At 48.9% G+C, this 12,315-nt stretch overlaps 1 protein-coding gene across 1 annotated transcript; it reads left to right on the top strand.

Annotated features, from left to right (window-relative positions):
* Positions 1–2,410: 2,410 nt before the first annotated feature.
* CD207 (CD207 molecule) lies at positions 2,411–7,486 on the top strand. The gene is made up of 6 exons (XM_030309037.1): positions 2,411–2,486; positions 2,579–2,695; positions 4,060–4,434; positions 5,035–5,186; positions 6,217–6,335; positions 6,809–7,486. Exons 1-6 carry the CDS (start codon positions 2,411–2,413, stop codon positions 6,957–6,959), a joined length of 990 nt encoding a protein of 329 aa, XP_030164897.1. The 3' UTR covers positions 6,960–7,486.
* Positions 7,487–12,315: the final 4,829 nt, after the last annotated feature.

Genomic DNA, 12,315 nt, shown 5'->3' with positions numbered 1-12,315 from the left:
ATTCCCACCACTCAGAGCATATGCCCCCCAAGCCCAGCCCCTTCTTATGCAGTGGGCTCAGCTTGGTGAGGTCTCTGGATCCTTTCCTGGGACTAGTGAGAAGGCATATAGGTGTTTCATTAATACCCGATGCTATGAACCAGCAGAAGTTTGGGAAAAGCCAACTTTTGGACAGAGAAGGAAGAGTCCACACACTCCAGGTTAGGCAGACTCTCCCACATGCCTCAGGAGGTGACCAAGACCTTATAGGCCCCTTCTACCAGAGCCTTGAGTAATTTGGCTTCTTCTCCACCCCAGGCTCTGGACTATGACAGGTTGTAAATGTAGGGCCAGGGGCTAGGAGCAGAAGAGCTGAGGCAACTCTGAGGTTTGACTGGGTACAAGCATGAGATCCCAGAACCAGAACATTCTAATCCCTTCTGAACATTGGTGGAACCAAGGTTCTGTAACCAAATGAGCCACCTGGAGAGAGTGGGGTATAGTCATAAATGTTCAGAGACAGGCAGTGAGGGATTAGGTAATGTCAAAGGTTAGAACAGGTAGCAGTTCTGGAAGCTACAGACAGAATGTGGATGGGGAGCAGATGAGATGGGGTGAAAGGCCACCACCCTGTGGCCCAGGTTCTTTCCCACCACTTGGGGAGTGTGGCGAGGAGTCCTCTCTGGGTCAGTCCTCATCCAATCAGAGGAGGAGCTCCAGTCTGAGGCCTAGTCAGCCTGGAGAGAGAGCAGCAAGGGGCCTGTAAGTACTAGGCTGACTAGGGGGGTGGGGTCCTCTCACATATCAAAGCAGCAAAAGCCTCTGCAAGGATAGGTAGCTATTTACTTGTCCCACCCTCATTTGTTTCCACCTCCTGTCCCTGGTACCACACTGTTGCTGTGCTCACATTCAGCAAGCCTCGGCCAGCTTTCTAGTCCTGTGGCCAGAATTTTCATGCATTATTGAGTAAGGTGTAAGTCATACTTCTCTCATGTCTTTGCTGTGGAAATAAATGAATGATAATGTCAGTAGCTTCTGGAAGACAGATCCTAATCCACAGACTCTAGGTTTCAGAATTGAGTAATGATCAGCCATCAACTCCCATCCACTAATCTTCCACCTATATGGCTAGCCAGCCAGTCAACCTTCTGTCCATCTATCTAATTATCTGGACCAACTCCCTTCCTTTTCTCCTTCCCTCCCTGTCTCCTTTCCTCACTTCCACCCTTTCTTTCCTGTCTTCCAAGTAATATTTGTTTAGAATGTGTTATGTACCAGGTTTCTCTGATGTGACCGATTTCTTCAAAGCATGAGAAGCTTCCCAGGAGAGAACTTAGTCCTTCACTGAGCCCCAGATCAGCTCCTATTTGCCCTTAGCTTCTCCCACATATGAAAGAACAGTTCCTGGTCCGATGACGCTGAGCCTCCCCTCTTTGGGAAGCTCGTAAGTGCAGGAAGCAGGGAGGAGAACCCATATCTTACATTTACATTTTGAATCTCCAAACCCTACTTTTATAAAGGGATGCTGTATCATCTAAGATGACTTGATAACAGAAAGTATTTTATTTCAGCGATCTCCTTACTGGTCTCCCTGCTTCCAGGCTTTCCACACCCTCTTTTATGCTCCTCGCCACCGCCAGAGTGAACTTTCTCCAGTGTCCCTGCCCTTGTCTCTCTCCTGCCTGAAGTCCTTCATTGGCTCCATGTCACCCATAAACCAAAGTTCAAGCTCCTTAATATGACCCAAGAGGATCGTCATGATCTGACCCCAGGTGCCTCTTTAGCCCCATGCCCTTCCCCTTCCTGTCACAGTCTTTACACTCCAACACCATCAACTGGCACTCCATGCTGTCTTATGCCCCCATACTTCTGAGTGTGCTAATCCTTCTACCTGGAGCTTTTTACCATTATTCCATTCTTTGTACTTCCTTTGGATGGCATGTATTCTTCTATTGTTATGCTCATAACACTGTATCGTAATTTATTTGCTCAGGTCTGTCTTTCCTACCAGATTGTAAGCTGCTGGAGTACAGACTGTGAGCTAGTCATCTTTGCGGCCCAGTCCCCGTACAGCGCCTCGTACCTAGGAGGCAACCCATGTGCATTTGTGAGATGCATGCATGCATGGATGGATGATGGATGAGTGGAGTCTTCTAAGAGAAATAGAGCAGCGTTGGGACAATATGGTTAAAGTGTCCATGCAACAGGCCCCTGGGAGAAGAAGACACGTGGCCTCTTCTTGAGAGCTCAGACCTTTGCGGAGATGACTGAGCTGTGGCTGAGGCCAGGCAAGGTGTCTAAGCCAAGAATGGGGAACTTTGGGGTGACATGACGACCTCCTGTGGGACTCACTTCCCATTTTTTCTAGATAAAATGCCCTTGGGGAGACAGCCAGCTGAATGTACCTGTGCTGCAGGTGCAAGTGTGCAGGATGAAGGCTGCTGAGAGCGAGGTCTCGGATGTGCACTTCAGTGTAGATAAACAGAACATCTCTCTCTGGCCCCGAGGCAAGCACCAGCCTCCGCTCAGAATCTGCTTGGTGCCCTGCGTTCTGCTGTTGGCAGGTCCTTCAACACATGTTCTCTTCTTCTTCTGGCAGAGCCTCCTCCCAAGACGGGTCCATCTCTGGTTCTGAGGAAATCTCTCACAGTCCGGGCTGCAGTCATCATCCTGACGCTGGGCCTGGCTGCTTCCATCCTGCTGCAGGCTGTTCTCTGTAAGTCCTCACATTCTGTCATCCAAGCTTGGTCTTTCTCCACAGTCAGCCGGCTCCCTCAACATCCAGACCCTCTGTTCAGTTGTGTCTCCCACCTCTGGCTTTTCCATTTGTCTCGTTTCCCCTCTTTCCAGGGGCAGTCTCTGGGTCCCCTGTTCCCAGTAAGATGAGCTGCTGCTCTCTCCTTCCCAATCCCGGGGAGATTTTCCGGATTGAGATCAGCACTTGCATGCTTGGGCTCAAGGATATGCTGCTTTGTCCCCAGGAAACATTCACCCATTTCTTCATCCCGTGTCATCCCCACTCCGCCCCCGAGCTGTGTTCTTTTTGTGTGGAATCTTGTGGGCAGCTGTTAACAGTGAGCAAAATGGTTTTTGACCCCACAAAAGAAGGGCTTCCAACTGCATTCAGCCCCAACCGACTAGGTGGAGAGTCTGTCACTGAGCCAACAGATCTCCTGGTTCACCATTCTCACCAGGACCCCTTCATGTTCTTTTCATTCTTCTTCCCATTCCTGCTGAGGTCATGTCAAGGGAGACTTCCTACTTGTTCACTGGTTGTGTGACTTATCTTTCCTCTTCTTCTGCTCTGCCTAGCCCCTCATGTTCTCTGCTAGCAGAGCCTTCTTCCTCCCACCAGGTCTCCAGAAAGCAGGGGGAGGCAACATCTGTCTTCTCCCTTCAAGGCTTTGGGACATATTTGGTCTCAGACTTGGAGCCTCTGAGCAGAGTTTCCTCTTAGTTTGTTTTTGGTGTCCTATCTGCCACCCGAGCCTGTAGCCTGAGCAGAGTGTCATGGTGGGTGGGATAAGGGAAGGGTAGAAATGGTTTCATAATTCCCTCTTTCCATATTCTCTGGAGAAGTCACTTCCAGATTGGAAGACTGCACGCCTGGCCCCCATCATGGCCACAGGGGGCCTGTGGGTAGATGTGGGAAGGGTGCTGCCCTAGTGGATGCCACTGTAGGGGCCTCTGGAAGGAGGAACTGGGAATCAAGTGATGGAGCCCCCAGGGATGCAACAAGGAAGTAACTGAGGGCATCCTTTTACCAAATGTGCCTCAAATATGCAAAGCAAGTTTAGGACTGGGTACTAATCCCTGCTTCTGCCTCCCTATGAGGTCCTCCAACAGACGGTCTGTGTTTTATCAATCTGTGCATTACCTGCATCTGCAAGAGTTCCCAGCAAGTGCTAGGTGCCCATCACATGTTTGTTGAATGAATACATTATGAGTGAATGGAGGGTAAGCAACAGCTCTTTGGGTAGCTTAAGCTTATCCCTTACTTTCCCTTCCTTTTATCACCCTGACAACACTCTGAGTCCCTGGGAGTCCCTTTGCCTGACGTCTTGACTTTCTCAAATCCAGATCCCTGGTTTATGCGTACAATATCAAATGTAAAGAACAATGCTCAGTTGCTGAAAGGCCGTGTGGACAACATCAGCGCTCTGGGCTCTGAGATTAAGAGGAATAGAGGAGGCGTGGAGGCAACCGGCATTCAGGTCCAGAAGGTGAATGCCAGCCTGGATCATGTGCGTTCTCAGATCTGGAAGTTGGAAACTGGTGTGAAGGAAGCCAATGCACAGATACAGATGTTAACAAGAAGTTGGGAGGCGGTCAATGACTTAAATGCCCAAATTCCAGAGTTAAAAAGAAATTTGGATAAAGCCAGTTCTTTAAATGCAAAGGTCCAGGGACTCCAGACCAGTTTGGAGAATATCAGCAAGGTGCTCAAACAGCAAAGTAAGTGATTCAGAAAAGAATGTTGTAAGCTGACCAGTGGCCTGTGGAGCCTTGCCAGCTTCAGGCATGAGGCCATTGGGCTGGCACGTGTGGAGGGAAGGGGAAGAGGAGCTGGGCAGACATGGTTGGAAAGTTAAGAAACAAGGGCTCAGCAGTGGGCTTGGAGGACTTAGGGGCTGTTCAGGAGAAAAGGGACCAGGGACCAGCATGGGCTCTCACACTAAGGCACAGAGTATGAAGGCATTAGGGAGTCTCTCTGTCCTGGCCCAAACCTAGCCATTAATCCATTAAGTTCCATCCCTGGAGTGTGGGGGCTCAGCCACTTGTGATGGCCAACAGAGAATTGTTTCCTCTTAGGAGGAGGGACCGATTCTTGATCAATATTTTTAACTCTCCCCTATCTAAGCCCAGATACTCTACCACTCTCAGCTAGACTTTCAGCATGTGACACAGTGTCCCTGAGCCCTTACACAAGGACCCAAGGACCCCAGAACCCAGCCCCATTTGCTGCTGTCTCTGGGATCCCACTTGAGAACCACCCCCAGCAGCACCCAGAGGAAACAGGAACCCCAGTGTTCACCTTTCATCCTTGTTCTCCAGATGACATTCTGCAGATGGTTTCTCAAGGCTGGAAGTACTTCAAGGGGAACTTTTATTACTTTTCTCAAGTCCCAAAGACCTGGTACAGTGCCCAGCAGTTCTGTGTGTCCAGGGATTCACACCTGACCTCAGTGGCCTCGGAGAGTGAACAGGTAAGTTCTGTTCCAATGAGCTCAAAGAAGGGGGTGTATTAACAGCCATATCAGGAAGGATGGGCAAGATTATGGTGCAGTAATCCCCAAATACCAGTGACCTAACAATGAAGGATTACTTCTCAGTTGCACTACATGTCCAACAAGGGCCTGCAAGGGGTTCTGCCTGTGTGGTCACTCAAGGACCTAGGCCAAAGGAGACTCCATCTCAGTGTATGGTTCCACAGTTGCTGAAATAGGGAAGGAGAACATGGCAAATCGTATGTTGGCTCTTAAGCATCTGCCTGGAAATCACAGATATCACTTTTGCTCACATTTCATTGGCTAAAGCAAATGATGCAGTGGTCCCAGCTTCAGAGAGGGCAGGGAGGTACAATCTTTCTAGGTGCCCAGAAAACAAAAACGTTTGTGAGTAACATTAATAACACTACATAACCCTACTTAGTCTCCTACCTAGTGAGCAAAATATTGAACGAGCCCCTTTCATCTGGGAGGTGAACTAGTAGAGCAGGTAAGAGTGTGTGCTCTGGGGTCTAGAGCCCTGACCCTGCTCCTAACTGGTCCCAGAGCCTGGGTAGTTATTTAACTTCATTAGATGGGCCTATTGATCAATGAAGCACACATGATAATAGTACCTGCTTCAGAGAACAGCTGACTAGATGCATATAAATGCACGGTGCCTTGCACATATTAAGCGCTCACTGCATTTCAGTTATTAGTATCTGGGCCCTTCTCCTGGGGTCCCTGCTCTGGGGTTTAGCTGAGTCTTTCTTGTACTCCAGAACCTACTTCCTGAGGAGTGGAAAGGCCCAACACCTTGAGACCTGAGTCTGTTAGTTGCGGGGAAAAGACAAAGACTTTGGAAGATGGACTCTGGGCAGGGATAGGAAGGGGCTTGAGAGAGGTCAGTGTGTGTGGTATGTGGGGGCTGGCACTGAGGACAGAGAGAACAAGAACAAAAACACCCAGAGAGACAGATGTTCCACTTGCACATTGTAGCAGGTGCCTCACTCCTTCTCCTTCCCTATAGGAGTTTCTGTACAAGATGGCAGGTGGACTTTTCTACTGGATCGGCCTGACCAAAGCCGGGAGTGAGGGGGACTGGTACTGGGTAGACGATACTCCATTTAACAAGGTCCAGAGTGCAAGGTAAGCCCCAGAGCCTCCTTCCCAGCCTGACTTTCCTGGGCCAGGACCAGGGCATGAAGGACGGGGTGACTACGGGGTTTGTGGTTCTTCCCCGTCCTCAGGTGGTAGGAACACTGAGCTGAGATCTAGCTCACCTTTGCCACCAATTTCCTGTGGGACTGGGGACAAATCCATGGCCTCTCCGTGCCATCTGGGGTTTGGCGGCATGGCCTTCTACCCATCCTCGGCAGATCCCCTGTTCTACGTCTCAGTCTTTGCAGTGTGGGTTTGCGGAGGGCCTTGAGAGTGGTGGGCTGGCTTGGCTCTGAGTTGGGAGAGTGATTTCAGGCTTTGAGATTGACAGTTCACCAGCCCCCTTCCTCTCAGGCATGGGTACAAAAACTTGTGATGCTATCACTCAGGACCAAAGCTGGGATTGAAGTCACTCATTTCTTCATTGGATCTAAGTTTTTCTTTGTTTTTTCCTTTGGTAGGTTCTGGATTCCAGGTGAGCCCAATAATTTTGGGAACAATGAACACTGTGCCAATATAAAGATGTCCTCGCTTCAGTCATGGAATGATGCCTCCTGTGACAATAAGCTCCTTTTCATCTGTAAACGGCCCTACATACCATCAGAACCATGACGGGACTGGTCCCAAGCTTGCACATTGAGCTCTGATGCTTGTTGAACTAGAGAACCTGCCTTTGTTTCTTCCATATTCCGGGATGACTTTGCACCTTCACTTTTCTGGCTTCAAAATTGTCCCAGAGGCATCCTGGAGTTCATCTGCTTTGGCTGGGAATTCTCTGACCCCATAGAGGCAGCTGGAGTGGAAGGGAGATCTTGGAAAAGGAGAGGAGGGCGGAGAGGATTTAGAAGTTCAGATTGCCTCAGGAAGGTGATCAGAAACTTGCGGTTCCCTTTCCCTTCAGAGAGGCCTCAGTTTTATCACATGAAAGTTGCTTCAGACCACCCAAGCGGTTCTCCTGATACCGATGTTCAGGGCTTTTCCAATTGACCCCCAGAATTCCCATTTGTCTGCTTAGGGGGCCGTGTTCTCAGTGGGAAGAGCTCGGCTCTTAGAGACCCCGTCTAGGCCCTGTTCCCATTGCTCTCCATCCACATCCCCTGAGGTCTAAGCCCCTTCTTCTCTGAGATGGGGGCAACTGGTTCAGCGCGGGGGCTGACACGGCAATGAGTCTCTGTTAGAGCTGGACCAGCATCCACGCTCCTTCTTGCTCCCCTTTGCTCGGCAAACTCCGAGGCCCAGCTCTGTCTTCTACAGTCCTCTGCCCAGCCCCCCTGTTTCACCTCCTGCACATCCTCTTTCATCTGCATTTCCTCTCTTCCCTTTAGGGACAGAGTTCACCTGCAAACTTCATCAGAGTCAAATGCTGCCTGGGTAAAGCATGTTTTACCTCTGTGAGCATGTTTTGTTCCCAGCTGTACAGGTGAATATGCCGGCAAGGCCATCTGCTCTGCCAGACATGGAGTTCTGGGGTATCCCCAGGAGATAGTTGGAGGCCCCAAAATGACAAGGGGTAGAGAAGATTCAGCTCCGGAAATGCCACAAATATGAGCAATGCTTACCCTTGGTTTTTATTGAACTGAAGGAGAGTGAGGTCTGCAGCATCATGTCCCTCCTGGTGGTCTTTCCTCTCAGAAGCTCAGTGGACAGTCTGTTGCCTGACTTTACTCCTGAAGGTGTAAAGTTGACATTATTTCCCATCTTTCACGAAGACCCTGTTTGTGGGTATCAGGTCCCGGTGCCCTGGTCCAATGGCTGAGGCAGGGATCTAGGCAGGGACTGTACTGCCAGGAGGGGAGCAGAGAAGGAGAAGGAAGGAGGTGGTGCGAGCACAGGAGTGGGCTCAGTAGGGCGTCCTCCTCTCCTTCGGTCCTCATTAGGGCTCTCAGTAGGGTCCTGAGGACAGGACATTTTCCTTCAATGACTGTGACCAGCAGGTGGTGTTTTGGGTGCAAAGGGGTCAGGCTTAGGGCAGGGGCATTAGGAGGAAGCTTGAAGTAACATGGGGCAAATGGGATTTTTAAAATATGGCAATGGCAGGGCACCTGGGTGGCTCCGTTGGTTAAGTGTCCAACTTCTGTTCAAGTCATGATCTCACGGTTTGTGAGTTCGAGCCCGACATCGGGTTCTGTGCTGTCAGCCGGAGCCTGCTTCAGATCCTCTGTCTGTCTGTCTGTCTGTCTGTCTGTTTCTTTCTCTCTACGCCCCTCCCCTGCTCATGCTCTTTCTCTTTCTCAAAAATAAATAGACGTTTAAAAAATATGACAAGGGGGGTGCCTGTGTGGCTCAGTCTGTTAAGCGTCTGACTCTTGATCTCAGCTCAGGTCTTGATCCTACGGTCATGAGTTCAAGCCCCTCATTGGGATTTGTGTTTGTTGTGAAGCCTACTTAAAAAAAAAATGAAATAAAATAAAATAGGCAATGGATGAGGGATGGGCAGTCAGTGATCATGTCCATGCAGGAGCATTTGCAGGCCAGTTCCAGAGACTGCTGAAGTCTGAGGGAGTATCTCAGGGCAGAGAACATGGGCAAGCCAATGTGGCTGCTGCAAGCATGAAAGAATTCTTCCACATTTCACTAAGAAACATTTTGTTGTTCCTACTCTTTGTAATTACAAGCAGCAAATTATGGGAGGATTTTATTTCTTCCCCATGTCGGGCCTCTAGTCATAGCATGAGCTGATACAGAAATTGAATACAAGCTGCTTCTAGGGAGCTATCCCATTGTGTTTTTGAACATTTCGCTTTCCCACCTGACATGTTCGTCCTGATATCTGAGCTGCCGCGTTGAGTAGCATGTGACCCAGCCCCACACTCTGCCTTCCTCCCTAGGTGGCACTTGTCACCAGGCCAGCTGATTCAGAGGCTTGTAGCATAAGGCCTAAAATTTCATGTGCTGCTGTGACATCTTTGAGCCCCAGAGCCTAACTATGCATTCCCCTGATCTCACCAGATATGTCCCCCTACCTGGCTAGTTCCTCTATCCACTGGACCAGCTGCACTGCACCCAACTTTCAACCTAATGGGTTCCACTAACCCACCCACCAACCTGGGAAACTATTCCAATGAGACAATCATGTCCTGCAGGAATCAGGGCCCCTGTAAGTTCTTGTTACTGTGATGCCTGCCTACCACAGTCCTTGCTGGTTCACTGTGCTTGCAGGCATAACCCCTGTGGGACCCTGCATAGCATGTGGTCTCCTCCTCTCTAGACTGTGAGTATATGACTAATAAACCACTGCTCAGTATTAGGTGTCATCCGTTTGGTCTTTATCCACTATTTAGAGCAGGAGATCCCTCCCTCACTGCTATAGACCGAATGGTTGTATGTCCTCAAAATTCATGTGTTGGAATTCTAACCTCCAATGTGATGGTGTTAGGAGGTGGGGCCTTTAGGAGGGCTTCACCCTCATGATGGGATTAGTGCCCTTATAAAAAGAGAAATGAAAGCATGCTTCTCTCTCTGCCAGGTGAGGATACAGTGAGATGACAGTCTGCACACCAGAAAGAGAGCTCTCTGCAGGAACGGAATAGCCAGAAACCTGATCTTGGACTTTCCAGCCTCCAGAACTGTGAGAAAGAGGTTTCCCTTGTGTAGACCTCTTAGTCTGTAGTATTCTTGTTGTAGTAGCTTGAAATGACTGAGTCACTCACCACTGGGATGAACAGGAGGAGAACAGAACAAGGCTGCTCAGGGATCTCTGGTTGGTCCTGGTGTGAGGAGGTGAGCAGGACAATCTGACCACTTCTCTGGGAAAGAACTTGGGTGTGGAAATACCCAGGGGATGATGCAGCTAACGGGGAAGTCCAGCGGGAAGGCCCTGGGTTAGAGAAGGGCTGATAGGGGCCATCATGGGGCACCTGCAGAAACAAGGATAAGCAGCAGCTACAAGGCAGAAAGGTAGAGCACATGGAAGTATACCTGGCAGGGAAAAGAGAAAGGTGCAGAGGAGAGAGTAGCTGAGATGCAGAGGGGAGGGCAGCAGAGTGAAAGCCCAAGAACTCTGGCTGCTGAAGTTCCTCAGATCCAGCCCAGCCCTCCTGACCCTCCTGGGTCCTGTGCATGTGGATCCTGTGACAAGACTTGCCCATGTCCACCCCCTTGCCTTTTTTTCCAAATGGAAGGAGACTGAGTCAGTGAGGAGTCTGTGCCTCATCTTGTAACCAGCCAGAATAGTGTTACCATGGCCTCCCCACCTCATGAAGCTGGGACAGCTACTGCTTTGCCTTGTCTTGTGATCTTGGCTCACTTCTCCCCACGTGCTGGGCTCACTTCTCCAGTGAGGTCACTTCACGGGTACCTGCCCTTCTGCTGGTGGTGGGACCTCACCCAGGAAATCCTGGCATCGGTAGTACATTAGTCCCTATCTCAGGTGGGGGGTGGGCATCATCAGTACCTAGCTCTTCAGGTCACAGACACCATAATATTTCTTTTTTTAAAAACATGTTTATTTATTTTTGAGAGAGAGGGTGGGGAGGGGCAGAGAGAGGATCTCAAGCGGGCTCTGCACTGTCAGCACAGAGTGCTCTGTGGGGCTTGAACTCACGAACCGTGAGCTGAAATCAAGAGTTGGACACTTAACTGGGAAAAAGTTGGGAGCCAAGAATGGAGGAGAACTTTGTCACAGCCAACTTGTATATTCTTTTTATTATGGTAATTTTTTCCCCTCATCTAGTAGGCTAGCATCCTGGACATGCCCTCTCTCAATGTTGTAATAAAGTACTCTTGAAATACATATACTTTTGTATTTGGATATAAAAGAAGAGGAGAAAAAAATTTTTGAGTCAGTTTTACTGATTGATCTAGATCTTATCAACAGGTACATACTATAATATTTTATTTCTCTGTTTTTATACTTCCTCCAAATAGGTCTGTCTGTCCATTCTATTCTTCTATCTTTTAAATTTTTTTACAAATGTTTATTTTATTTTTGAAAGAGACAGAGTGTGAGTGGGGGAGGGGCAGAGAGAAAGGGAGACACAGAATCCGAAGCAGGCTCTAGGCTCTGAGGTGTCAGCACAGAGCCCAATGTGGGACTCAAACCCATGAACAGTGAGATCATGATCTGAGCTGAAGTTGGACGCTTAACTGACTGAGCCACCCAGGTGCCCTTATCCTTCTATCTTCCTTCCTCCCTTCCTTCCTCCCTTCCTTCCTCCCTTCCTTCCTTCCTTTCTCTCTCCTTCCCCCCCTCCCTCCCCCCTTCCTTTCTTTCTTTCTTTCTTTCTTTCTTTTTTTTTTTCTTTTTTTCTTTCTTTCTTTCTTTCTTTCTTTCTCTCCTTCCCCTCCTCCTCCTCCCCCTCCCCCTCCTCCCCCTCCTCTCCTTCTCCTTCTTCTTCTTCTTCTTCTTCTTCTTCTTCTTCTTCTTCTTCTTCTTCTTTCTCTCTCTCTCTCCCTCTCCATTTGCCATGCTTGTAATCCTTTCACACTGAGCAGCCTCCTGTTTAGGTAACTTCCAGTTTTTAGTCCCACCTTCCTAAGTTAGCAGTAGAATTGCATGTGCAGTCTTCCTTGAAGAGAGGTACAGGTATGAGGTCTGGGCCCCACTGAGCAGATTCAGCCAGGAGAGATCTTAGATTTGGTCCTGCTGTTTGTCCAGGGTTCAGGCAGGGTTTGGTGTTGCTGTACCTTCGAGGTATCTCCATGTTGTCAGAGCATTCTTCCTGCCAGTCTCCCTTCCAAAGTCTGCCTCTTTGCTCTCCTGAGATCCCGTTAACTATCTGATATCTTTTTTTAAACAACTTTAAAAATAGAATAATTTCAGCTTTACAGAAAAAATTGTGAAGATAATACCTAGAGCTCTCAAATACTTCTGCCTATTTCCCCAATTATTAATATCTTACATTAATATGGTACTTTTGTCACAATTAATGAACCAATATTGATACATTATTACTAACTAATGTCCGTATTTTATTCAGATGTCCTATGTTTCCCTAGTGTCCTTTCTCTATCCTAGGGTTTCATTTAG

The sequence above is a fragment of the Lynx canadensis genome, chromosome A3, assembly GCF_007474595.2.
Source record: "Lynx canadensis isolate LIC74 chromosome A3, mLynCan4.pri.v2, whole genome shotgun sequence".
Lineage (NCBI taxonomy): Eukaryota > Metazoa > Chordata > Mammalia > Carnivora > Felidae > Lynx > Lynx canadensis.
The sequence above is the reverse complement of the archived record's forward strand: the minus strand, read 5'-3'. Positions and strand labels throughout refer to the sequence as shown.

Coding starts and splice junctions, on each gene's coding strand:
- CD207 (XM_030309037.1), top strand. CDS start 2,411: ATGAAGGCTGCTGAGAGCGAGGTCTCGGATGTGCACTTCAGTGTAGAT. Junction 2,487..2,578: donor CATCTCTCTCTGGCCCCGAG/GCAAGCACCAGC, acceptor TTCTTCTGGCAG/AGCCTCCTCCCAAGACGGGT. Junction 5,187..6,216: donor TGGCCTCGGAGAGTGAACAG/GTAAGTTCTGTT, acceptor CCTTCCCTATAG/GAGTTTCTGTACAAGATGGC.